We start from the raw sequence: 27944 nt of genomic DNA on the forward strand, positions 1-27944 counted from the left end.
TTTATTTTTTGAATCTTGTTAACAGACCTCTTTTAAGAAGAAGTGACTTTCTTTCAGCTAAAGAAGCTGAAAGAACAGCATTAGAAATTTGGATGTGGAGAGCGATGCAAACTGTGGTGGTTGTAATGTCAGGTGGTGTGTTTTTTTGTGGGGGGGAGAGTGGTGGTTTAAGTCATTTTTAATAACTTAATTCTCGGAATATTTTTTACTTGGAGTTACCCGAGTGCTCGTCGCGCTGTTTTTTTTTTTTTTTTTTTAATATGATGTAAGATACGTACAAAATAGAAACGGGTGCAAGGCAGCCCGCGGCAAAGCTTGGTAAGCAGCGCTGCCGGAGCTGCTGAGCGGCACCTGTCGCCCCCCGCGCCTCGCGGCTGCTTTACCCGGCGCGCTCTCGGGGGCTGCGTACAGCCGGACCCGGCACGGAATCGCGCGCGGACGCACCTGGGCTCCCGCGAGGGGGCGGTGGGGCCCCGCCTGACGGGGCGGGCCGGGGCGGGGCTGCGCGAGGCGGGCCGGGCCGGCCGCGGCGGCGGCGGCGGAGGGCACAGCGGGGGCCGCCGCGGCCGCAGCGTGGCTGCGATGGAGCCGTGGAAGCAGTGCGGGCAGTGGCTGATCAGCTGCAAGGTGCTGCCGCCCAACCACCGGGTCACCTGGGACACGGCCCAGGTCTTCGACCTGGCGCAGACGCTGCGCGACGGCGTGCTGCTGTGCCAGCTGCTCAACAACCTGCGCAGCCACTCCATCAACCTCAAGGAGATCAACTTGCGCCCGCAGATGTCCCAGGTGAGGCCGCGGAGCCGTCCCCGTCCCGCGCTGCTTCCCCCGCGCGTGTCCGCGGTCGCGGTGCCCCCGCGCTCTTTGTGCGAGGCTCCCGGCGCCGCCCGGCAGCGCCGCCGCCGCTCCCTGCCCGCTGCTGGGCCCCGCTCGGAGCGAAGGAGCCGGGGCAGAGCTCGGAGGGTCTCGGGGCGGCTCCGCTCGGGCGCTGCGGCGCGGCGCTGAGGGGAAGTTCCCCTCAGCCCTGCGGCGAGGAGCGAGATCAGCTTTACGCTTCTGTGCTCGCCGCGCGCCGGTGATCGCCACGGGCGGTTCGTCGCGTCAATAGCCCCTCGTTGTGTCGTTCTTATGGCATTTGCCCAGGTGTGCGAGGGGGCGGGAGGCCGTGGGCACCTGCGGTGCTCGGGGCGGGCGGGGGGCGGCCCGCGGGGGCCGGGTTCGTGCCGCCGGCGCTTCTCTCCTGTCCCCGCTGCCCCGCAGCGCGACCGGGAGACCGCTGCACCGCGGGAGTCCGACGCCTCGTGGTCGACTCTTCCAGCTGATGTTTTGGTTACATAATAACATAGTTAGAAATTCATCCGGTTTTAAATGCTTTTTTTTGGTCAGGACTGCTCTGTTTTGTTGCCGCCTCACAAAGGCAGCCCCGCGCCGAGGTGAGGATGCAGCGGTGACGGGGCTCCGTGCTCTTCTGCCGCCCCCTGCACGCCTCCGCCCCGCCGGGGATGCGGCGGGTGTTGGGAAAGAAGCTGAGCCTCGGGGCTCTCGCGGGTTCCAGCGCATTGGGAAAGGGACACCTTGCACCGTTTCATATCGTCGTGAAACATATCAAAATGAGAGCTGCCGTTCACGGCAGAAAAAGCTGAGGTGAAAGATACTTCTGTGAGGAGCGTTTTGTCCATATTTACTCACACGGCCTGCTACATTGTTACTTTTTAATTTCCTTTTCTGGCAACTGTGTTTCACTGCCAACGCATTCTCTGTGTGCGCCAGACAGAGAGGAAAAAGTACCAGCTGTAGTTCTGTGGGTTAGGGTGGAAACTCCCACGGTGCTGTGCTGTATTGGAAGGTGATATGGCTGTCCTTGGGTCAGAAGGGTGTGAGGGGTGTCCTGGTGTACGTGTGTTTGATTGGTAGGACTTGGTGGCTGTCCTGGTGTAGCTGTGTTGGATTGGAAGTGCGTGATGGATGTCTCAGTGTACTTGTGTTGTACTGCAAGGCTGGGATAACTCTCCTGGTATTGCTGTGTTGAATCAGAAAGGTGTGATGACTGTCCTGGTGTAGCTGCGTTGGATCTGATGGATGTGATGCATCTCCTGGTGTAGTTGTGCTGGGCTAGAAGGGTGAGATGACTGTCCCAGTGTAATGGTGTGTTGGATTGGAAGGGTGTGACGGGTGTCTCAGAGTAACTGTGTTGGATGGGAAGGACATGATGAGTGTTCCAGTGTAGCTGTGTTGGACAGGGAGGGTGTGATGGGTGTTCTAATGTGCTTGGGAGCTCCAGTGCCTGTTTCAGTTGTGTATGCAGAGGCAATGCTCTAACAGCATGAGGAGATGTGCTTCCAAATGGAATGGATTTTGAGAGGTTCTTCTGGGTCTATACCATTCAAGCTCCATGAGAGGCTCAGGCCTTGCTTAGCTGTACCAGAGCCCTGCTTCATGTCTTTGTTATAGATGGATGAATTGCTTCTGAACTGACCCATTTTCACTTGAGCTTGAAAAGCTATAAATAATTTCCATATGAACTGTTGCAAGTGGTTTCCTGCCCTACTTAGAGTGGATAAAAATGATAAAAATATATTTAGTTTTGTTTTAATGAACCAGTAGGGTTCATTACTGATATTACACAGTATTATTTGGATAGCTAACTGGTAGAATCAACTTTGGTTAAAGGTTTAATGTCACTTGCAAAGACCATCATCAGCTTTATTTTTATTTATGATTAATAAAACCATAGTGGTGTGCCCTTAAGTATCAAAATGTTCTGTCTTCCTTGATTAGGGCTTTGGGAATCATTAAGATCCATATTTAGTTCTTTATTAAATAAACCATGAAATACAATTTCAGATCTTGGAGTACTTATAATGTACACTTGAACTGGAGCTTAATACATGCAATGTGTGCATTCTGGAACCATTTCCCAGTTAAGAGGAGTTTTCTGTCTGCATCCCTGCTGCACGCCCAGGGCAGCACGTGCACTGCCCTTACCAGTGGTGTGTTCCTGCCCTGTGCTGCTTTCACTCTGAAAATGGCGGGAACTGCTGCTGGATCAAACCCGTAGTGGCTAAACCAGCCCTTCTGGTACCATTGCTTTTGGCAAGATCAAGGCTGGACTGTCTTAGTGAGGTTGTGTGGAGTTTGAAGAAAAAGCCTCTTAGATTAGAGGAGGTGGTTTCTTACAGAAAGAATCATTCAGTGAAAATTTGAGAAATTGTTATGAACAATGTAATAAATAGAAATTCTGCAAGTTGCTTGTGGTTGGCTGCTACGGTTGTAAAGAATGCCAAGCATAACTTATGCTGAAGTTTCAGATGCTGCTAACTTTATGAGAGTGACTTGGAGTCTGCTGAGCTCTGAGTTGTGAATTTTGTCAAGATAGCAGGTGTCAGCATACTGGTGTGTTTGGTGCATTGTAGGATCTCGGACTTCACAGAAACACAAGCTGATTCTCCCTGTACTTGTGAGGCAGTGGTTCAGGGATCTTAGAGGCACGAGCTGCCAGAGCAGGTTGGGCATTAGCATGCAGCCTGTGGTTGTGTAGCCTGCTTGGATGCTGCTGTGTCTGTACTGCTCGGCTGAGCTGTTTGAACCTCCTGTGGCCCTTATGTGTTATCCTCTAAAATAGAGCTACAGTTCCTCTGCTCCATGACCTCATGTTGTTTTCTGCTGCACAATCTGAGAACAGTCAGGGGATTTTTACTGTGCTTTTTGAGCAATAAAACCAGAGAAAGAGAAGGGTGGAGATGAAGAGACCTCATGGGAAGCAGACTGCACAGTTTTTGCCTTGGTTTGTGCTGCTTTTGACATGTGTCAGACCTTTCTCAGTGAACCACACTTTCATGTCTAGTTACGAAGTCACCAGTGTCAAAGAATGGGCAGGTGTGTGATGCTGCCCCAGGCAGAGGCGGTGTAGTTACTGGCTCACTTATAACAGAGCCACGTCTCTTCCTTTCACTACATCTTTATTTTTTTTTTCAGATTGAATGTGGTGGATCAGATGTCTGTAACGCTCATCAGCTCTGCTCAGAAGCTCTTGGTAACCCATTAAAAGCTCCATCAGAAGTGCAGAGGGATTGCAGTTGGTGCTGCCTCTTTAATGCTGCATGCAGAGGCTCCATGCAGTGGGACAGAGTGCTGCTGAGCTGCTGGGGGAGCACCAGGCTGCTCGTAGGGGAAGAACAGAAACTGAGGCTGATGCCTGGCATTGCAACATTGGCACATGCTCAGCCAACTGGCAATGTGTGTATTTTGTTCTGTGAGCTGCCCGATGTGGGGCTACCTGTGTGTCTTACCACTGACCACTCATTTCTGTCACAGCTGTTGTTGTGGGCAGTCTGTGTTAGGCATCTGGAAGCTGTGGATTCAGCCCTTCCACCTTCTTGGAGATGATGCCTGCATAACAGAAGTGTCTCAGTGGTTTTAGATTGCAAAACATAGGATTTAGAAGCTATTTGAATGTTGGCTGTTATTGCTAGCATTTCTCTGTGTTTATAATGATGAGCCTGGTTACTGCAATCTATCCTTAGAAGAATAGATGCAGATTCAGTAACTCACACGGAGAGTAAGCCTCAGGTGTGGAAGTACAAAACTCATCCGCAGCAAGGACAGTTGTGCTGCGTTTTGTTAACCAGTTTCCCACCTCCTGGAGCTGAATGCTGCCTGCTTTTGTCTGAGTGCTGGCTCACTTGTGGAAAAAACTGCACATGGGCTTTGTATGGGAATGGAAACAGCTGGGCTCAGGGACTTCCATGTCCAGGTGTTTTTACTGTGACTGAGAAGAACAGTGGTGTCGGCCAGAGTTAGAACTCTCATGTCAGTCCAATTTCCCTGTTTGATCTCTCAAGGGCTAGCAACATCACTTGTCATTTTCATCCTCTGCATGTGCAATCAGAAAAGATTATGTAGACAGATCCCATGGACATCTTTCGGACCTTAAAGCCAATTGTATGAGGGTCTGATTCAGACCTGATAGATGGCAATGCTTTCCTTTCTGGGGCTGTGCGAATCTTGCTGCAGGCACGCACTCTCTCATGTGAAGAAGGTTAAATAGCTGCCAGGGAAGGAGCTGGAAAAGGCACTGTGCTCAGTGCATTGTGGAGATGTGGCAGGTGTGCTGGTGTGGGGCAGCCTTCCCCTGAAGTGTGGTGCTGATGCTGAAGGATGGAGTGGTGTGCTTCAGCACTGGCATCTCTCTGGCAGCCATTCCTTAGAGCTTTTTGCTTTCCTAACATGGGTTGGGAGAAATAAATGAAAATAGATGTGATCCGTAACAGAGAGTACTAATCCTAATGTTTAATCTTAATCATAAAAGAACTTGAATAATTTATCATCAGAAATATAAAACCTTAACCAGCGGATTACAATGGATTTGTAGAAGATGTCATCTGTTTAATGCTTATCTTTTGTCTTTAATACTTTGCAAGCTACTTTTGAAATGATTTTTGCAAGGCATTTAGTTAACTTACAAGAGATTGCTAAACAGGAAAGCTGCACTTAATGCAATACTGGCATGAAAGTTCACCAAAGGAGATGTTGACATAGATTAAATATTAAAAATAACAACTTCCTATTATTCTAATAAAAATAAACAAAATAAACCTCAGTTTATATTGAAGTTCCAATGTTCTCTAATTTTAGGGAGTTCCTCTTATTTGGTGTGACTGTGCAGTCTGAGGAAGTTCATTATCTCTGTCATCCCTGTGATGTTTTTGGGTGGTATCTGAGCTTTCTTGGAGGAGCTCCCTGTCTTTGCTGAGGGTGTCCAGGAAACCACAGGATGTGGGTGTAGCAGGAGACATGGCTCTGCTTCACATCTTGGTTAAGAGGATTGTGAAGTCGTGTACTCAGCCCACTACACATCTAACACGTTTAACCTTATTTTAGTGATTCGTCTAAATGAAAATTTTTGTATTTATAATGGATATGTAACAGTTGCTCTGAAAGTAATACTTTCTATTTTATTATGTTGGCCCACAATGTCAGAGACACTGTTGGTGGTGTGGCAGTAGAGGTTGAACTTTCCCACCAGTATTCCACTCCATTTTGTTATCGCGTGACAGATGGCAGCAGAGGGGCAGTCATTGAATTCCTCCATGTGTAAAAATGGCACCCACTGGCATTCATCAATACTTGCTGAATGTTTATGGAGACCAAACTGTAGCTGTGAGCACAGTGAAGTGGTGGGTGGTGCGTTTCAGCAGTGGTGACAGTGGAAGTGAGTCACTTCTGCTGGTGCAGATTGTTACAAGCACAGCATGCAGGCTCTTGTTCATTGCTGGTGAAAATGCACAGCAGTCTATGTTGAAAAATAGTGGTTATAACTGAGGATTTGCTCTATCCGATAGTGTTATTGTGCTCTTTGTATCTGTTGTAGTTTCCATGAAAATCAATAGAAGGCATTGCTTTTGGTGCAACCAACATATTTATTTATATATATCTGTAAATATGCTGTGTATACGTATATATGTATCTTCTACATGTTTGACTTTGTAAAATATTTTGAACAAACATTTCTTCAAAGCAAAACCTTAACATGACCCCTGTTTTTATCTAAGGAAAGCAGCTGGCAAAAAGCAAGTGACTCAGTTTTTGTATGTAGGTAATTCTGCTTACCTTAGGATGGCGATAGTAACTTTTGAAAACTTTTTGGTTCTGGTTGATTATTTTTGGTTGAGGACTGCAGTTGTGCTATATTTATATTGTAAAGTTTATTTACGTGCTATGTTTATCATACAGTTATTAAATGCAGCCAGTGCATCTTGCCAAGAACTGCCTAAAATGTCACCTCTTGCACAAGGCCTTAGTGTGCTGGAAGCTATATAACGCAGTGACAGGAAAAATGTTATGTTTCTCACAGAGGCCATAGTGTTCATCTGCTGTGGATAGTTTAACTCAGTGATTGTGTGTGGTGTGCTATTCTGTCACGTGGGAGAAGCCAAGCTATTTCCTGATCCTCATTCGACAGAGGTGGGAGACCTATGGCATTGGTCAGCTGAAAAGATTGTTTGTGGGAAGGAAAGAATGGAATGTATGTATTCTCAGAAAGGAGATGCATCTTTCAGTTGTTTCCTCATATTAGTGTGAACTGGAAAGAAAGGTCAGGAGAGGCTGAGAGATGGATCAATAAGTGTATCAGCAAGTGAGATGCTTTAGGATTTTGAAAGAGCTGGAAAAAGCATTTAAGATTTATACTGAGATAAATACAGAAAAGCAGTGTTGGCTCTGCCATTCTATTCTGTAACGATAATTGTGCTCCCCTGGGTCTGCCATGTCCAGGGACTTGTTCCCAGACTGTGGCACTGCACACAGGGCTGGCTTTGTGCTGTTTGTTTGTTGGTGACATAGAGGATTTCTATTAGAGGTATTTCATAGAGGTATTTCTCACCTTCATCCTATCTCTACCTCCTGTGAAGATCAAAAGAATCAATTAAATCTGGGTGTAAAGATCAAATTGCAAGTGTAAGAAAGGAAATGCAGAGGGGTAGGAGGGAAGGGCTCAAGGTGAGATGCAAGGTAATGTGGCACTGCTGGGGACACGGCAGGGCATGGCATGGCTGAGTGTTGGCATGGCTGCTGCTGGGCCCTGAGTGGGCTAGTGGGAACCAGTGAGCTGGGAATGGGGAGGGCTTACAGGACCCAGACTTGCATGATGAAAAGGGGGGCAGGGCAGGAGAACGCTTTGTGCTGCTGGAAAGACAGAGGGCGATGTGCCATGTGGCCACGCCAGGCTGGGTGGGATGAGAGCCTGTCAGGGCAGCCAGGCTGTATTGTCAGGCCTGAGCTGTATTGTGGGCAGCAGCTCCTGGTTTGTACCTGGCGTTGTGTGGGATCTCCATTTACGAAGGAGGGTGCACTGGCTTAGTGTCATTCACAATTCTATCTTCAGGAATTTAAGGTGGCAGGTTTTCAAACTCACTCCTCCCTGTACTAAGATTGTATCTGTAGTTCTCCAGCAAACAAGAAAAAGAAAATTTACATCCTTTTTCTCCACTGAAGATCTTCAGTTATTTTCTTCTCCTCCTTGTTGCTCTAAGACAGCATCACACAGCTTCTATATTATTCCACAATATTCCATAACAATTTTTTCTACTACCCTATGCTGTGTTATTTCAGTATCGTTTCACAAGAAAAGTCTAAGTTGATGTATGCTTTGGTGAATTGGCTATTTATCTCTTTCTCTGTTCTCCAGTTGACCCAGAACCATCTGGAGCTGCTTTCTTTTTGCTCTCGCTTTATTTTGACAAGCCAAGTTTGAGACTTAAGGCACTGTGAAATAGCTGCTGAGTGTAATGCATAAACTGGCATCTGAATTGCTATCTTAATAGCAACATTTTGAATTCATATATTTAAGAGAAAGGTGTTTCCTCAAGGATCAGTGAGTACTATTGGTTCCAATTCAATCTGTTGTCAAGTGGGAACATGTACTTCAGATAAGTATCAGTCAATGACCCTTTCCTTCCTCCTGTATTAAATGACGGTGGTGAATGCCTTGGTAACATGAAGCAGTGAAGGACTGCAAATAGGATATTTGATTCTTTGTATATTCAGAACGTGAAACTTCAGTCACATGTGTAATATAGCAGCATCATAGCAATTGATATGAACGCTGCTCACATGATATTTAATACACTTGCAGACCTGCAGATATAGACTAACGTAATTGGGGAAAATTACATCTGACTACCTTGTTATACAGAATAATTATTTCGGACCTGCAAATTACCTTTACATTAAATCAGAATTTCATTTTAATTTGATTAGTAGGGATTTGGTTTAGTATGTCACTGCCTATGTTTCACTAGTTTTATCCATCTAAAAATCATGTGTAAGGTACTTTAGATTATATAGGAAGCATGATATCGCCGCCTTGTAGAAATGAACAAAATACATCTTTAAAATTGTTTCTATAATAACATGTTTTCTGGAAAACCAAAAGCATATTTAAAGCATATTTTGAAGTGGCAAAGCTTATCAGGACAGGAGGGTTTTTATTGCAAAATCCTTGGTGTTATCAAATTTGTCTATTCTTTGAGTTATACAAGGCGATGTATTGTGCAGTCTATTCTTAGGATATCTTGTACCATAGGTTTTTATGTTCATATTACTTCAACATGTATAGAAGACTTACGGTCAACTACAGCAGAAGTGTGGTCCTTGAAAAATGACTGTTTAAAGAAGCTTCACTGTCAGAAGTGAAGTGTAAGAAATTAGATGATAAAACATAACTGCTCACACTCTAAACAAATTTAGTAATGACAATGACATCCTCATAGCCTCAATTCCTTGTGTTTTGTTTACATTCTGTACATAAATTATGCTTAAATACTTGAGTGATGGACTTCACATTCCCTCCAACTGTTACTTTACTTTACGTAGCAGTGGTACCTTATCAGTTAAGGATGGCCTTACTTTTCTTTCTGAATTCCTGAGGATCACTGAGTGAATCTATGTGATTTCTAGCACAGAGTTGCTTACAGATAGGTGGAAGACCACAGTGTCCCTGCGCTAACATACTCAGCAGGTTTTGGTTGTCTTTGGATAGAGGTACAATCATGATGCAGTTCTACCATGGGAACTGTAACTCAAAGTAAGCACTTACCATCCTACTCATTTCTGTGGGATTTAGCTCTGGCTTGCAATTTATTGTTTCTGGAGAACAAGTGGAAAATAGAGAATTGCAGGGAATGTTTACTGCTGTTGCTTGTAGCTCTGTCTTCTGCTTGAAGACTGAGAATTTCAAGTGCCGTCGCATGCTGCTGCCTTTGGACCCATGGTTGTTTGCTACCTTGTTGCTGGGAAGGAATTTCTGGCAAGCTTTAAAAACCTAGCTTGTGTTTAAGCACATATTTTGAAAATGTCCTCATGCTGTTTTGAGGCTGAAGTTCTGTACCAGTTTTGCTCAACATCACCAAGCTATATGAAACAGTTAAGTTACAGTTTCTTTTAGTGATTTACCCTCTGGATAGAGTGAGGCAGTATTTCAGGTTGCATAATGTACTTTTCTGAACTAACAGTTGCTTATTTCAAAGTATTTTTTTTTAATTCTACTGAACTTTCATTTCCCATCTGCTTTTTCTCGTGTCTCATTTGGTGTGGATCTCTCTTCAGTTTTGGGAAACTTGGTGTGAAGAAGTGGTTTGTAGGCCACTTGGGAATCCAGTTAATTTGCATGATCCATGTATTCTTCTATGAGAAATCAGGTTTTTGTTGCCTGTAAGGCCCATAGTTAATTGTGTTATGCCATGAGCACAAGGCTTTAGCAATAGTAAATGGAACATTAATTGTTGTCTAGTGTTAAAAATACCAATTAAGAAATACTGGGGGGGAAAAAAAACCAAAACACCTCTAGCAGCTGTGTGGGAGATTGACAGTGACATAGCACTTTGGAATGGACTTCATCTTTCCATCTCAGAACTCTTTTGCCATTTCCATGCCGTAGGAGGACAGGATTGGAGAATCGTTCCCTAAAACTTAAAAACAGATGTCAGATTTTGTAGCTCATCTTGCAGGGCCACAGAAGATTTGAAGAACTACTCATTTTTGAAATGTGACTCGTGTGTATTGCATCTCTTTTATGCAGTATTCTAGTGAGGAATAGTGGTTTCATTTAATTTTGTTTATCAAATTAGCGATGGAGCAGTTCTACAAGAAAATTAAACCTCCAAGTTTTGCAGGAGTTCTTGGGAGATGTTCTTTAAACTATTTGGAAAAGAAACATGGTATTTAGTTGTTCCTGTTTCATGCTGAATATTGTTGAAGTTTTACCTTGGAATTTGGTGTTTCAATTAAGTTGTGTTAAAGTTTAATGAACTCAAACATAACTTTTATCCTGATTTGAAATAGCGTAGATTTTGAAATGTTGTGATATCCTGTAGGATATATAATTTTCCTGTCAGCTCTGCTAGTGACTACGTCTCTTCATTTTCCTTTATTTCTCATATTTTCCTACTGACTTAGGTGGCTTGTTTTCATTTTTTTTGTGCCCGGGAACCCAGACGGCTCTGTGATTAGTGAGAGCTGTTGCTCTGACAGCTGTGGGTTTTGGGGGAGTAGATTTTTTTTTTTTTTTTCCTCTTCTTGTGTCTACTTCTCCTTCATTTTGAGTCACCTCAGTTCTGCAGCTTGTTCTGTCCTCTCCACCCACATCCAGAGCTATGTTACTTTCACCTTCACTTGCCTTGCTACCACCCACCCTGGTATTTTTCTCTTTCTGGTGCATCTGTTTCCTCATTAACTTCTTTCCTGATGATCTTTCTTCTTTCAGCTCTTTTTCCTGCCCTGTTCTGTAGGCCTTATCTCTCCACAGATCTGGAATCTGTTTCCTATGTGGATAAGTGATCTGCAGATGCTGCTTCCCATGTGGGTGCAAGCGCTGGGCAGGGAGCTCCAGTGGGAGCCATACTTGTAGGAGCAGCTAATGCGTGCTTTTTAAGCATCTAAGCTGCATTTGATCAGAAATCTTGTGTTGTGATGATTTAAGCTGCTTTTCAGTGATGAATTGTCATAAATGATGGTAACATGACATTTTTTACTTGATTTCTGCCTGTCCCACCAAACTCTGGAGATGCATGCCACTGTGGCAGTGCTTGAGCAATCTTTTTTTTTTTTTTTTTTTCTGGGGCTATGTCCTTTGGGAGCAGTTGCAAATGGGAATGATAGTTATTTTTAACTGCTTTTTTTTTTTTTTTTTTTTTTTTCAGATTGATTTTTCTGTGTTGCTTGCAAGGCAGAAACTGCCAGCACACTCAGGCTGCAGATCCCTCAGGCTGGACACCCATCTCTATTATTTCGTTCTCTTTTCCACTGAGATCTACTTGCTTTTTAGTGTCTGATAGACATGACAATTTTATTTCTTCTTCACAGGCTGGAGATGAGAGAAAAGCAGTTTGGGGATTTAAGTTATCCATCTTTTGGCTGAGGATGGACATTGGAACTGGCTGCCCAGAGAGATGGTGGAATCACCATCCCTGGAGGTTTTCAAGAAAAGGGTAGATGTCACACTGAGTGACGTGGTTTAGAGCAGTGATGAGCATGCGCTGATGGCTGGACTAGATGATCTTAGTGCTCTTTTCAACAGAAATGCTTCTATGATTATATGAGTTTCTGACCTGCTAGAAGATTTCCTTTGGATTGTGTCCATGAGGGACTACCATGAGAGCTAATGCAAACCTTAAGTCAGAAAACAGATATCAGGTTAGATGGAAAGTTAAAAAGTAATGTATTGGAGATCACTTACAGAATCTTAGTTACTTTATTCAGGCTATAGCTTGTTTCTTCATGTCTAAAGTTTTAGTCTCTTGCTTTCTTAGATTGGATGCTGTCATGATAGGCCTGGTGTAGTCCCTGATCCTACAGGCAGAGAAAATGTCCATCCCTACTGGACCCTCCACTGGAATTGACAGCTTTGTAGGATCAAGACATAAGTGGTTAATTATTGTCCTCGGAACAAGCATTTCCTATCTTGACTTGCTCCCACTATTCCATTTTTTTTCTTTGTGAATGTGAAACAGTTCAATGCTACCATGTGTTGTGAGTTAACGCGGGTTCTGATGGGACTAAAATGAAATGTTTTCATGCAGTTCCTGATGCAAGAGACAACATGTACTTGAAGAATAATTATTGTGACATTCAGCTTGATGTCCTGGCTCATTTTATCGTTTCATATCATTTGAAGCCCTAGAGCAACTTTGAACTTCGTTTTGTGATGAGAACTTAACCCAGCTCAGTGACTGTGGGCTTTAGTACTGGGTCTTTCATAACTTCAGAGTAGCTTCCCTCACATGCTCCTCTAGAAATGATCCATGCTGCTCGGAAGGAGGTGGTTTTTGCTTAGCTTTCTAGTCACTTCAGTGCTTTCTATCATTCAAGTTTTCCACTATGAAGTTTGGCCCATTCCTTTATGCTTCCTTCAATCTTATATTAAACTTCTTATAGCGCTAAGTGAATTTTAACAGGAGAGTTTCCTTTCAAAATTGTAGTACTTGCTGGTAGTCATATTTATTTCCAGCCATTGTAATGTCTCTGAATTCACATATGGAAGTACTTAGTTTTCTAAGTCACACCCTGCAAGGGATGGCAGTGACCGTGCCTGCTTCCTTGCCTTGGGGGGAGGCTGTCCCCCCTGTCACCTACCCTTTGGCTTGGTCTACTGAATTCCTGATGCTGCCTCTGTGGGGTCTTCTCATGTTTTCTACTGGATACTCTTCTTCTGTAAAGAGTTGTGTTGGGAGGGGGCTATGACTCTGTGAAGGTGTTTTTGCAAATTGGGAAGTAAAGCTGTGCCTTAGTCTGTACATGAGATTTTTTTTATCCCTTGAATTATTGATTAAGAGTTTGCTAATGTCCAAAGGAAAAAGTAAACTAAAGAACTTGAGTGACTATAGATTGACTGAAAAGAAAATGCATGATGATGAAATTCAAGTGTTTTTTTTTTTTAATTATTATTACTATTTTTTTGTCAGCATTCGAAAAATTGTTTGGAGCATGTCTACTCCCTTGGTATTACTTAACATGTTGTATGTCTGCATTAGGAGAATCTGAAACCTTCTTTGGAAATAGAAATCTTCCAAGAATTATAAGGAGGAAATAAATGAATGGCAGTTATTTAATTTTTTTCTGGTTGACATTGAAGTGGATATGATTTCTTTTAATCATCAAATTTCATGTCTTCAAAACAATTATGTCTGACCAAAAGAGAAGTGATTTCCATGTTGTTGTGTTAGGAGGTCCTTGAGGTTGAAAACTGTTTCCTGCTGGGTAGATGTAGTGATTTACAAAAATGAAATTGTCATGTTTTCCATTTGATTGTTTACATAAATAAATATTGCCTCTAATATCCAGTTGTTGTTTTTACTTGCATTTTTAGTTCAATTCTGTTGTGTTTCCTGACTGGTGTCGCTGCCATAGATGTGTGGATAGATGAGATTTGAATGTCTAAACAGAGTGTAAAATATGGAAAGTCTGTAAGTTCTCCTGTTGCCCTCAGAGAGTAACTGTCCGCAAATTGCAGAGGATGGACTTATAGCAAATACAGTTTGCATTGTCTGTTGCTGGCAGCATGTAAATTCAACAGTTCATTCACGTGTTAAGGTAACTCATTTCTCTTGCCCTTGGAAGGGTGTTGGAGCAGGTGGTGAAGCTCTGTGCAGGATGCTGTGGATATTGTGGCTCTACTGGGGTGGCCACAGGCTGGTGGTGGAACTGGACTTGGGTTTTGGCAGACTCATGAGTCACCTGGTAAGAATCAGACAGTTTGGTCAGTTGTACGTGGCACAACCTTCCCCAGTGGGGAATACTGAGTCACAGCCTTGTGAGTTTCCAGTCTTTGGTGCAGAAACTACCCAAGTAGCTGCTCCTGTGGTTTCATTTACTAATGAATGAGTTGTGCAGAAATTAAATAATTAAGATGTATAGTTCAGGTCCCTACTGCATGCTGACTTGTGGTCTACATACTTTTTTTTTTTTTGTGGAAGCACACTTAAAAGTAGGATATCATTGTCAAAAATAGGATATCATTGTCACAAGTAGGGAAATGCTAGTTTCTCTGAAAGCAGCAATTAGGATGTCCATTGAAAATAGTGAATATCTATAAAGCTGGTTGCAAGGGTCTGTTCCAATTGCCTTGCTTCCTTATTATCCTGCCTGTGTTTCTCATAACCTCACTGTTGATCTATTCAAAATTATGTTGCTAAATCTTTTTTTCTGTCTAGTTTTTCATGCTTTACTTTCTTCTTTCAGCAAATAGAACAAATTTGTCTCTTGCTACAAGACCCCGTGCTGTCATCCTGCTTATCTGACTTAAGAGGAAAGACTCAGCCTTGCCCTGTTGTCATGTCTGCTAGTCTGAAAATAACTCTTATTCCCCCTGAGCTGAGAACCATTTCCATGAAGAGGCAGGAGAATATCTGTAATTGTTACAAAATCCCAGTTATCAACTGCATGTATGTTGATTTTGTTGTGCTTTCTAATCTTCAACTGCTTTATTATCACACCAAACTACTGTGCCTTTTAGAAGATAGGTGCTTGTGCAGGATCACACAGTCTTTTACTTAGGTTTCACTGTTTTAGCAGACTAATCTGTAGAACAGAACAGCACTGAACAACTCGATGTAAGCCTCGGCTTTCTACACATTCTTACAGCTTAGCTCTAATGCTTGTATTCAGTGTTACATAAATGGAAAACATCCTGAAGAATCATTTGTTCTGATGCCTGTTCAAAAGTCTAAAAGTATGTTACAGCAGCTGCTTGTTTTGGTTCTGAATGTGTTCTTCTGTGTAATAGCTTTAAAGAAAATATTTGCCTACAATTTGCAGGCAGGCAAGTGCTTTTACTGGCTCTACACTATGGTGCTATGTTTTCCTTTTTGTATGCATCAGTACCAAAACTAGTGATAGATACTGCTTATGCAATTTTTTTTAGCCGTGACAGGAGTGATTGTTGATTTTCAAGTAGTTCTGTGCAGGTAGGCAACGTCTTACTCTGATGTGTGTGCTTTATAAACTCAATTTTATTGACAATGTTAAATTTAGGATGATAGGAATGCTTTTAAAAAAATGAGTTAAATTCTGTATCTTCTTAGCTTACATTGCTGCTAGAATAGTAAATAAATTTGTTCTATTTTTTATAGCCAGACTGTGATTTTAATAGGCTTAATTCAATGAATACAATAAGCAGGCTTCAGCCCTGCACTGAGTTCAGGAACCAGTAGTGGACCTCCTGGGGATTTCCTACAGTTGTGGCTGTCAGGTCCTGCCTTGGAGAGAGAGTTTCCAGTTCTCATCTGTATGTTTTTCATGAGTTTGAGAGGCCCTGGAGCTCCATGTTGCTTTCTGTAAAAGGCAGCTTCCAGGTGTGCTTGTCTCCTGGATTTCATGTGCTGAGGGCTGGATCTTCAGTAATGACGCTGGGTTTTATGTTCAGCCTTGACTGCGTGTTGATTACCATGAGCTATTGAAACAGCCAACTACATTACAGTGACTTAGAAAAAAAAAATTCTGAGTTGAATTGGAGGAAAAATGGAATGACTATCCTTAAGACTCAGCATACAATATGGCCTGGTAATGCAGGCTGCTCACCGGCACTGATAGTAGGGTAGCAAATAGCTTGGGAAATGAGAGTCCAGACAATGCTCGATGAATCTCTGTTGTAACCTAGTGCTTATTCACCACTTGATTGGTTTAGGTGATCTAATAGTGTTTTGTGCTCTTGGATTTTAATTATTATTATTATTATTATTATTATTATTATTTTTCATAAATATCTTTCCTAATGAATCCATGTTCATGCTTACATTTTACTTTGTGGGATGCAGAGTGGCATCTTTTGAAATCAAGTTTGGACTATTCATGGGTATGTACCTCAAGGGCTGCAGAGGCAATACATTGGTATGATTCAGTGGAGACATCAAACAGGCCACGTGCAGAAGTGACAGTTGAATTTCCATGATCATTCACTCATTTCCCTCTGCTGAGGCTGATAATTCACACCAGTGGAAGTAGGAGTTTATGTGACTTGAACACATTTCCAATACGAGTTGAGGTTGCTTCAGTGATGTGTTCCATTTTGGCAGGCAGCTGGGTTGAGCAAATGCAACCTTTTAAACAATGAAGACTTATGCCAGTATTTGGCTGAAACATGTCAAGTTTACCTCTCGCTGTTTATCAGCATCCTTAGGAAAGGAAACCTGAAGCTTCATAAATAGTCAGCATATTTTGAGTCGATTTTGGAATATAGTGTTGCTGGTAGTACAAATTGATTGAAAATTAATCGGTTTTCTCATTGTGACACTTTGAATTCCTTAATTAAGAAGATTGCTTGTCATTGAAGAAGTGGAAGAGAGTTTGCCTAGCATTGGATGGACTTGAGAATGGCTGTGTGAGAAACAGTTGCAAGTACAAAAGCATTAGACTTGCATTTTAATTGATTTCTACTGCAGAGCATTTTTGGAAGCTTGAGAACTGTGTGTTTGTGTCCTGTTGATGTCGAAATCATAGGAATTGCAGCTGTGGATCAAAGCCCTGTTTCATCTAGCTCTGTATCTTGGGGTCATCTGGACCAGATTCTTCACAGCAGTGGTCTGTTTTGGTGAGGATGTGGCACCCGAAGAATTTAGCAAATCACATTTTTGGCCACTTGTTTTGTGCTCTGAACATTTGCTATACCATTATGCATCACAGCTTATTATGCCATTGCGATCTTTTGCATAATCCACAGTCACTTAGTTATGGCCTTTTTTGTTTTAAAAAGGATGTAAGAAAATGAGAAAGGTGTGGAGAAGGACAATAGGGTTTTTCAAAGCTATCAAATGCTTTCTGGGGAAGAACAGCTCCACAGAGAAAGAAAGATTTTTCAGCTTGGGAAAGAGACATTGTAGGAGAAGGTCATGGCAGAGGCCCAAGGGAGGAAAATTTTTTCTTATCCTTCTGGAGGGATATCCAGTGCAAGTGGTGGGTAGCAGACTCACAGTAAGTTGCTTCATCTTACTGAGTTAATAAGTGTGGTCTGCTAGATCTTCTTGAACTTCAGATTGTGGTCTATGTATTGGCTTTTAAGTATTTCAGAAAAGCTTTGTCATTAGCGCTGCAAGTGTTTTTTAAAGCTCATCTGAGGCAATGCAGTACTGTAAAAGATCAGATCGATTAAATCAGTCACAGAAATCACCCAAATGAGTTCTGTTCTCTGAAAAACTTGCAGTGCTGTATAAAATAAAATATCAGAGTTTTAGATCATTTATTTATTTATGGAATAAATGGCATCATAATTTTCTTTCCAATTTTAGGTTGAAGTAAAGATGTATTTTACTTAGTGCAGATTGTGAAGGTCCTGGGACTGACACTCCATGCTTGAGAGCCCATTCTTGGAAGCAGTGTTGCTGGTTAAACATGTGGTCCATGCACAGTTGCGTGCTTACATCTCCTTGACAGAGAAAATAAATTATTGAGTAGTGCTTCCGCTTTTAAAACTGCTTTACCTGCTTGGTGTTATCTTGAAGAGAGTTTTTTGCCTCAGGCTTCCCATTTTCCTGTTGTGATCAGTTAAGTCTCATCAGGTGTATGATGACTCAAGTGGCAAGTTCTCTCGCAGTTCCGTGAGGTCTGAGTGAAGGGCCATGTGCTTCCATATGCTGGGGAAGGAATTGGGAAAGCTGGCAAGTAAAGGCAAGCTGTGGTGATGATTGCATCTCTGCTCCCACCTCAGAGCAGCTGCACAGTGGCTTGAAGACTGTGGCTCTTCTGTATTTTTCCCAAAATCTTTTACCTTCTGGAGGGAGGGAAGAAATATGAGACCTGAAGAGCCCAAAGGGTAAAGCAGTTTTCCTTTCTGCTGCAATTTGATTATTGTAAGTCGTAAGAGCAGCTCAATCTTGGTCCCAGTCTTGGCTCAAAAGTGAGACTTGAGGCACTGGTATGCACAACAGTCTGTAACATCTTTGCTTGGGGGTAGAAGTACAGATGCTGCATGTGGTGCCTATTTGATGAATGAAGGTTACATGTTCAGCTGTACTCTAACCTGGCTCATCTCATTTCACTACTGAGCAGAAAAGGATGATGTACGAGGTTACCATTGGTCTGTCTGATAATTACATGAGAATCTAGGAACAGTAAAACCAACTGTGGATTTGCTTTTAATAAGTGATGTTGTTAGCGGAAAATGATCAACTGCTAAGGTTGCAGAGGTATCTGAATTTGTCAGCATGATAAGTAAAATGGAACTCTGTGCAAAGATATTGTAAGTTTGATAAAGTTGAGAGCTTTCTGTTTTCTTCCTCAACTTTTGAGATCTAAACTTTTTGGCCATCAGTGCGATAAAGATGACATTTGCTGCTGCAACAATATATTAAAACTGCAGAGAGTATCACAATGTCTGGAAGAAAAAAAACGTATATATAAGTAGTATTAATGTTGTCCACTGAGTTTTCACTTCCAATCCTGCAAATTTGCTGCTGGAGTTTGTCAGACATGACTATTCTCACAGGCTTATGGTTTGGGCTTCTGAACTTTGCTATTCTACTCACTGAGCTGGCAATCCCTGAGAAGTGCTCACCAAGTGTATTTGACTTACTATAGAGAGCAGCCTAATATGCTGCAAACCTGACATGGCACTAGCAAAAATATAACAGTGGATTTTTAAAACAATGGAGGGCAATGTTCATACTGAGTAATTGGTAGAGAACTTAACTACATCTTCGGATCTTGCTTGGGGTTAATTCCATTATCATAAGAGCCTGGAAAATATTACTCATGCAATTCAAGAAAGCATTTAAAATGTTGCAGGATTCATGTGTTCTAACACTTATGAATGAAAGTGAGAATGTTGCTTTTTTATGCTGGAAATCACAGACCTAGTACATGAGCAATATGATCCACTGATAAGAAATAGAAGCATGTAGAAGTTATTAGGACTAGATTTAAATGTAACAGATGCTTACTAACCCTTAAAAAAGTGTTCTATTATGTTGAATTTCCATGCAGGCTTGAATATTTTGTTCTTAAAATCATAAAAAATAAAGGTTGAATCTGAGATTTATATAGAAAGTTTGGAGACTGTAGTTGAATGAGCAAGTACAGGCTAGTTTTAAAATTATTTTTTAAAAAATCTTATGAACCTCCAAAAGGAATGTGGTGGCTGGAATCCAGGTTTGGTGTTGTAGGAACATCCAGGGCATTAGAACATGACTTCCCTAGTGTAGATTCAGTTTGGATGATGAATTCAATGGGGCTTATTCTAGGTTGGGGCAAGGCATTGGGAAAGGGATTGTAATTCCAAAAAGGAGCTGAATTGAACTATGGATCTTAGATGCAAATTTTGTATGAAAATCTTCTGCTACGTCTTCTAACAATAGAGACTTGTAAAAGTAAAACACAGTCATGAATTAACGACGTGAAAGTGTATTGGAAGCAGCATCTTAGTGTGCCAGAGTAAGTATGAAACGTGTTGAGTGTTCTTTGTAGCAGTGTGAAGATCTCTGTAGCTGGAAGATTCTTTGTGGTTTGAGTATAGATATAATTTTATTTTATTTTATTAATTTATTTATTTATTTATTACATTGGTCATGAAAGAATTGGTGCTAATTTCTTTGAAACTGTCCATTTGTTCTGTAGATTTAATGTGTCAAGTAGTCTGTAGCTTTTAGGCTTTTTTAACTCCCGTATATGTTTAGATACTCTATGTAGGTAAAGGTTTGGAGGTTTTCCCAACTATAGAACAATTTCATGCGACTGCTAGTGTTTCATGAACAAAGCTGAAAGTTAAATGATTAGAAACGCTGTGTTAGAACTGATAAAAATGCATCCTAGAAGAAAAAACAGCGTCCTTCACACTTACACTCTTTACAGAAGAATTTTCCTTGTCAGGGTTCTAAATACAATTCATGGTGACCACTATCTCACTATAAATGGCAGCTTTATAAATAGTTTTGCCTGAAGCATTTTAACACTCACATGTTAACATACTGTTCCCTTGTGTTACACTTGCTTAATATTTTCCCATGATTTAAACATTAGAAAAATCTTGTATAAGTTAAATTGTTTCTCTCAGTGGATCTTTCTATTAGCCTATTTTGATTTATTTTGATTTTTTTTTCCTTTTAACCTTTCTTTCACTGTCTCTCTTCCTTTGCTGTTTAATTTCCTGTTGTCCTCTTTTCACTTCCTTGCTTCTGTTTTCTTCCTATTCTTCCTCTTCTCAGGACTGTGTTCCCTATTCCCTTTGTATTCTTGCTTTTTTCCGAGATGCAGCTTCAGAAGGTAAGATGGATTAGGGCAAGTCATTTGAAAAGGAAACTAAGCACAGGAATCTCTTAGCTAATCTGTGTGCACTTTGCATACTTAATACGGTGTTCTAATTACTGTTTTTTTGACGAGATACTGTGGAATAGACATGTTAAGTCTTGCCAGCAGGGAACAAAGGGCTCCCCAAAAACTTGTATTTACAACAGGATACTGTCCCGAGCTCCCACCCCTGCCTCTTTCTAATTAAACCTGTAACTTGGGGAATTCCTGCATCTGGGATTCTGTTATTTAAAAATTCCTGTCTGTTTTGTGACTGTGCTACCCCAAAGCTCCATTTTATTCTGTAACTTGCAACAGACCAAGGAGGGTAGGTTTCCTGGGGCAGCGTGGCGATGCTTGATTCTGTGTGCACTGTGGGACATGGCAGCTGTTTGCTGAATAGGTTTTGGTGACTGTTTACTTAAAAGTTACTGGTTTCAGGCTTGTTGAAGGACATAAGGAGCACAGAATTTACATGCTGCTTTGCCCTCACTTGTTAATCAGTGTCATGTTGCTGGCATAGACAAGGAGAGAGTCAGGAGTCCAGAGTGTCTAGAGTGTTTTACTCCTACCCTCCCTTCCCTCCATACGAGTACTAGCAAAGCTTGGCATACTTTGTGCTTCCTCAGCTTTTTCTTCAACTTTCAATTTCTATTTTCTTTGTTTGAAGCAAAGAGAAGAACAAATGTACATAAACTAAACTCCATACGCAAGCCAAAATGCAATAGACACAATTGAATAGTAGTCAGGAATTTTAAGAAGAGCTTTTCCATGAATATTTAATTACTACATTAACTGAGCAAATAAAGAACATGCTATTAATATTCGTACTGTGTTAGCAATGGTTCAAAGGAATTTAATATGTTTCATAGTTCATACAGCATGCTGTGCGTTGTGTAGGCCTTCAAAGAATGCCCGCATCTTAACTCGCTAGCTGTTCTGTCTGTAAGACTGCACATTAAAGCATACTGTCAGAATTAAGGACCATCTGCTCTTTTCTTCAAAGCACAATTCTAAGCAAAATTCTTCGTGGTTATATAGTAGCACCAGTCCTGCATGTTTTGTTACCCAAAAATGATTCCTGCCTTAAGTGATTATACAAAATGAACTGTATAGATGCTGCTAATGATCCTGCCTTTTTCAGAACTCAGTGTGCTGTCTCTTGCATCCCTATTAGCAGTGTCTGCTTTGTGACAGAACTAAAAATACTTCCTGACAATCCTTTTTGGAAAGTGAAGGTTAGGAGGTATTTAACATTTGGCTTGTTTGCTCCTATTTAGCGGTTTAAAAATATTGATCACCTGAATAATGGAAATGGTTTGCAGCTCAAGAGACCAAATGTAGAACCTAAAACTGATTCTTCCTGTGTTTGTTAGTTTCTTTTTCCTTTTAATGATCTTTTGCAAGTTAATGTTTCATCTAAGAGTCAGATTTATCCTCACTTGTTTTCTGGTGCTCCTACCCCAGAAATTTAGGAGATAGCCTTTTTGCTTTCAATATCTTACTGAAAAAAGGAGCATACATCCTATTGCATTCATTTGGTCTTCAAATTCCTTACGGCCCTTTTGCATTGCCTATTCTTAGCAGAATTCCAAGTCTTCGGAGCTTCATGAGAAAATGGCGCACAGGAGTGATACAAATGTTAAATCTCTGTTCTTGACTTTGATATTGCTTTTTTGCTCTTTGCTGGCTCAGGAGAAGACATTAGTAGATACTGAATTAAGACTTCATCAGTGTGTCCGTACTTCATTCATTGAGAATCCTTACAGCTATTTTTACTGCATATAGTGATAATTACTCCTGTTGGCAGAGCAGAACTAATCTAATCTTTTTTGGCAGCTGAAACCTGTGAAGGAGCCAGGAATGATGTCTGTTGAATTTTTAACCCTGAACATGCAATTCCATTGTTACCACAATGGGCTCCCACTTTGTTTGAGTACCTAGTAATGTTAACGATCATATAGGTATTAAAATTTGTTAAGTTTAATAGAGCTATAACACATGCCTACTTTGGTGACCCTGCTTTTGGGATCAGTCTGTTAGATGGCAGGCGTTGGGGGACTGTCTGGCTTGGCTTGCAAAGAGGAGCCCTCAATATAAGAACAACTCTGTCTGCGGGTACCTATTTTTTTTTTCTTTTATTGTATATGGCTGTGTATATATATGTGTATTTTCTTTATATGTGTATATAGCAACAGCAACAGAATGGAAATAAGGGAGATCTTCCCAGCTAATCTTTTGTCATCATCACCCTTAGGACAGAAAAAGTCAGGAGCCTATGCTCTGCACTAAGTGCTGAGATCTTGGACGAGTGAAAGTATTCTGGTAATGATCTGTTCCTCTTTTATTTTTCTGCCTTCTGTTCTTGCTAGAGTTAAAAATGAGGACTGACAGAAAAACCTTCCATCTTAATAACACTGTATGTGCTTTCTTGCATGCAACATCAGTATTTAACAAACAAACAAACAAACAAAAAACCCATATGTGATTGTGCCTTCTGAGATGTGTCAATTGAGGCCAAATTTGGTCATCTGCTTACTTCCCTTTCGTATGCTTACTTTTGAATGTCTGGCCTTTCCTCAACTATTTTTGTCACTCATGTCTACTTTACATAAACCCCATCACATCTTGGGTATGCCCATGTGGCTGATGAGGCTGTTGAGGCGAGTAGCTGCAACTGTGTATGTAGTTCATAGAGCAGTGCTGTTAGAGAAGGAGGGAGAAGGTGATATTTTGGTCGACAGGTCCTGTTTCTCTCAAAGGGGACAAGGTGTATTGAGAGGACAATTAGCTAAGCAAAATCCTCTTTGCTCTTTTTGTCATAGTTCTTCCATGTTAGCTGCCAAGAGCAACTAGTCTTGGTTCTGGGAACCTCGTGACATCTTTGCAGGACTGTGATAGCAAAGTTGCAAAAGCTGGGAGGTGCAGGCATGGAGAAAACAGGGATGTGATGTCTGAATGAGTACACTGGAATTTATGTGTGTTTAAGAAATACTGGTGTAATACTTTGTGAACTTAATTTCAAAAGGAGAGAAAAAATCCACCTTTCTCCTGACAAAAAGTAACAGCTCTCTGCTTTCTATTTAATGTCCCTTTGTAGCTTAGCATCTCTTCAGATCATCTCAGAGGCTCAGTCTTCAGTTTGTGCTGTGCTTAGTTCTTTGTCCTTGCTTGTCCTACGTGCTATATAAATGTCTATTGATTCATAGATAAATACAAGAATGTTGCTATCTACCAAAGTTTTCTCCCTTTATTATAACCAAACCATATAATAAAATGGAGATGGAGTTGAAATAAATACCAATTGCTGGTTTTTCCACTCCTAGTAATTAGGAAATTAGGAAAGATGTTGGAACTATAATGAGAATGCCTTTCTCTCTAAATGTTTTTTTTCATGTCCTTTAGGTTTTCACTTGCTTGAATGGTGTTGATGTGTTGCAGTTCCATGTGAATGTCTAATGGTAGAATTTCATCTTCAGAACACTTTATGATGGTCTCTGAACTCCCGTAAGAGTACTTTTAATACAGAAGCTATGTCTAGGTACAGAATATGGTCCCTACTAATAGTTTCATTTTATTGAAGTAGTTCAGTGCTAGAATATACTCTCTGGGAAGTACCTCGAACACTATAGTAATAGAGTCTATGGAATTGGTTTTCTTTTCTTTTTTTTTTTTTCTTTTGCATTTAGTCTTTCACTTCATTAGAAGCCTGGCTAGACAAATCTATATTTTCTCCGGGCAGTTGTAGTCCTGCCTGTGCTTTTTGTGTCTAATTAGTCATTTCTATTCAGTTTCTTTTGTGAAGAATTTCTACACATTTCTGTCAGTATTCATAACAACACACTATGTTGACAAAGCCTCAAGTAAATGTTTATTTTTGTGTCAAATAGCAAATGTCACAGTAGAAAACAGCACACTTTTTGTGTGGAATTGAGTATAATAGGGTTTATCTTCTCAGTTCCAATTTAAGTTCATACAAATAAATTATCAAACATATAAACGATAGCTTCATCTTCTGATGTTAGATTTTTTGTTTTTATTTTTTCTCAAACTTTTTCTTCGTTTCAATAAATATTGTCTTAATACCTCCTAGGAAATTAAATTCTCAGCAGGATGGACCAGAAGCCACTAATGCTCTAACCTGTTCTATAAAAAAGGCTCATTGCAGGAGTTGTAACACGTCAGCAGCACCGGCAATAACAACATGATCTGTTGGTAGAAGTGTAAGTACCTGTGTGGTGGAGCATCTGGGACTGATTTATAAATATCTTGGTAATCTGCGGATGTTGATATTGAAAATGGAGCAAAACTAGCATGCATTATGAAATGATTTTTTTTCCCCACCATCAGTATACTAAATATACTTTGTGACACTATTTCTCCAACCTTAGCGCCAAAAAGGAAATCCTGTGAAGCTGTCTGTGCTCAGCATCCATTGCTGCACAGAAAATGGCAGGGATGGATGGAGCTATCACACTTGTCCATGTGTTATTAGGGCATTGGCCATCCCCAGAGGATGGTGATTTTTTGAAGTCTGTATCTGGGTGCTGTGCGTGCTCTCCTCTCATGATTTACCTGGAGCGGAGCCAGATAGGAGCTTTATTTTTTCACTAGTGTAAATGTTTTAGGATCGTGTCTTCCATTATCCTGCTGCAATTTTTTGACTGATCCATGTATCAAGAGTTCCAAACTGTGGTGTCCTAAACAGTATGTCTGAAAATAATGAAGAGAAACCAGTTCTTGTACTGAGAGATGATGCTTCCTGCGGAGGAGAGCTTCAGGGCTCAGTCCAAATGGGAGACATTTAGCTCTCTTTACACCTGTACAAGATCTGCTCATTCCTTTGATCTCTCTGTGGTGTACCAGAGCATAATGTTTTTGTTTCTAAAAGAAACAATCAAAAAAATGTAGTAAGTTTCCAAATATCCTCAGGACCATTCTCGTTACTGACAGACTGTAGACTGATGCTGCATTTTCCTTATTGCTGGCAAGGAGGATTGTCTTTCAGAGAACTTCCTCGGATTTAGGTGTGTGCTCTTTCTTAATTTTGAGGTTTCTTTTACTAATTTGCAATACAATAACCACAGTGATAAAAATCTTTGTTTTCAGTGAGAAAATGGTTTCTTTAGGTGATTACAGTGTAATGTTTTTGAAAACTTTCTGAAAGTTTTCTGAATAGTGTAATTGAATTTTATGAAATATAAGCAGTGGATAGCTAGTTCTTTGTAAAGAGTTTTCTTGTGTGCTCTTTTGAAAACTGCGTGCATATAATGTAAACAGTTTATGGTTTTAGTAGTCTGAATTACATCCAGGTAGCTACTGTGGTTAGCTTAATAGTTCAGAAATAAGACTTTCATTTTCAGTTTTGCAAGAGAAAATTGGTTACTGAATCATTAGATGCCTTGCTAAACTCATTAGGCTTCCTATGAACAGGCAGGGGTTAGTCTGTATTGTCTGGAGGCCTGTTCTGTTAAAGGCACCATTTGGCACTCTGTAATTGATGATGTGGTCCAGTCCCAAGTGTGGATAGGTTTGACAAACGCTTAGTGTGTGGTTTCTGGATCGTACAAGACAAGCAATATAACTGCAATGTTGTCTTATGATTCTTGAATACTGGATTATAATTACATCGAGCCTGTTTAACATATGATGTATGTTAAGTGCACTTTGACACTTAATGAATAAGCAAATATTAAAAAACAAACAAAACCCCCAACTAGTTTGAGGTGGGGAGTGTGGATAAGAATCCTCTGGTTTCTGTTAGAATGTGCATAAGAATTACATTTCTTACTTGAAGTGTAAATGCTTTAACCTTTTCTTCTAAAAACAGAGGGCTAGGGAAACTTAGTTTCAAAATATTCCTCTCCAACTTGAAATGAGTGATATGTAAATATGGCAGTATTTTGTCCAAAATTACCTTTTATTCTCTGCTGGGGAGACTTGAAGAAGTTTTGCAGAATGGAAACAACATTTTTTTGTGCATGCCTGCTGATAAGCAAGCAGTTTTATCCACATTAAAAAACCAAATGCAACTTATGGAAATAATTCAGCCAAATCTAGGCCAGGTTTCAGATCTGTGACAGCTCCTGTCTCTCCTCTTAACTTCTAGTTCTCTTTCTAAAGGTAAAGAACTTAATGCAGCTATGAGCTGTCTTTGCATGAGAGCTTATCATCCCTAATCTAAACTCAGCACTTTCTAGAGGTAAAGAAGGGAATTCTGAGTTTTTCAGAGAGTATTAAAACTGGCAACAGAAATTGACTGTGGTTAAATCGGTACTAAGATTGTGCTCTGCATGGACGAACTTAGTAGACCTTGATGGCTTTCAGGACGGTGATAAAAAAAACTTAGGAAAGAAAACAGAAACCAATAATCACTTAGCACCAGAAGATTGGTTTAAAACTTTCTCACAGGATGAGAATGGAAGGTGTGTGTGCGCCTTATCTGTTAGCAGGCTCTATCTTCTAAGTAATTTTGACTTGAAAATTATAATTTCTGTGAAATGAGAGACAGTTGTGGTGTTGGCTAAGAAATCTAGGCACACTTTCTCATATTTCAGTATTTGTAACTGCAGGCCTACATGAGCACAGCATGGTCACCAAGCAGCCCTGCTGGCTGTGCAGCACGATGCAGCCTAGTGTAGCTGTGGAGCGCGTGGGGCCACGCGGCTGGGTGCATGGGGAGGCTGGGGGCTGGCTGCAGTCTGCAGTACCAGCATGTGTTCCACCTGCAGGCCTTCAGACTTGGTGTTCATGTTGTCAGTTGCAGCTCAAGTCTCGTCACAGGTACCTTGCTAGGAGCTCCTGTGATGGCTTTAGTGGCACTCAGCAGTGAGACTGTGGAGTCCTGCTGTGTATTGATGCCCACAGCCACTGAAGTTGTCTGCTCTAGACTTCTGCTCTTGAATTTGTGCTTGTAATCAGCCTGTTATACCAGACGTGCTGCTTTTTCCTCTGTCTTTCTGGTTAGCTCTAAGACATGAAGTCAGGCTCCCTGTTAAATTGATATTTTCTTGTCTCAGCTGAAAGTAAGGCAGTGAAGTATTTTGACTGAGTGAGCAGTTTGAGTCTTACTGGGCACTCGGGATACATACGGTTGTGACACCTGCCTGTATTAATTTCAAAAATACTGTTTTCATGTCAACAATGTTAAGCGGGAACATACAGCAATGTAAATAATCCAT

The 27944-nt window shown here is 41.1% G+C and overlaps 1 protein-coding gene across 4 annotated transcripts in view; it reads left to right on the forward strand.

Moving 5' to 3' along the window:
- Positions 1–497: 497 nt before the first annotated feature.
- VAV3 (vav guanine nucleotide exchange factor 3) overlaps positions 498–27944 on the forward strand; it is a 155161-nt gene continuing 127714 nt past the window's right edge. For all 4 annotated transcript variants that reach the window (XM_085231229.1, XM_085231226.1, XM_085231227.1 and 1 more), the window contains exon 1: positions 498–786. In XM_085231229.1, coding sequence (XP_085087355.1) covers positions 583–786 — 204 coding nt within the window. In that variant the 5' untranslated portion in view covers positions 498–582. The remainder of the gene's footprint in view (positions 787–27944) is intronic.

Source organism: Meleagris gallopavo, chromosome 10 (genome assembly GCF_905368555.1).
Source record: "Meleagris gallopavo chromosome 10, MGAL_WU_HG_1.1, whole genome shotgun sequence".
Taxonomy (NCBI): Eukaryota; Metazoa; Chordata; class Aves; order Galliformes; family Phasianidae; genus Meleagris; species Meleagris gallopavo.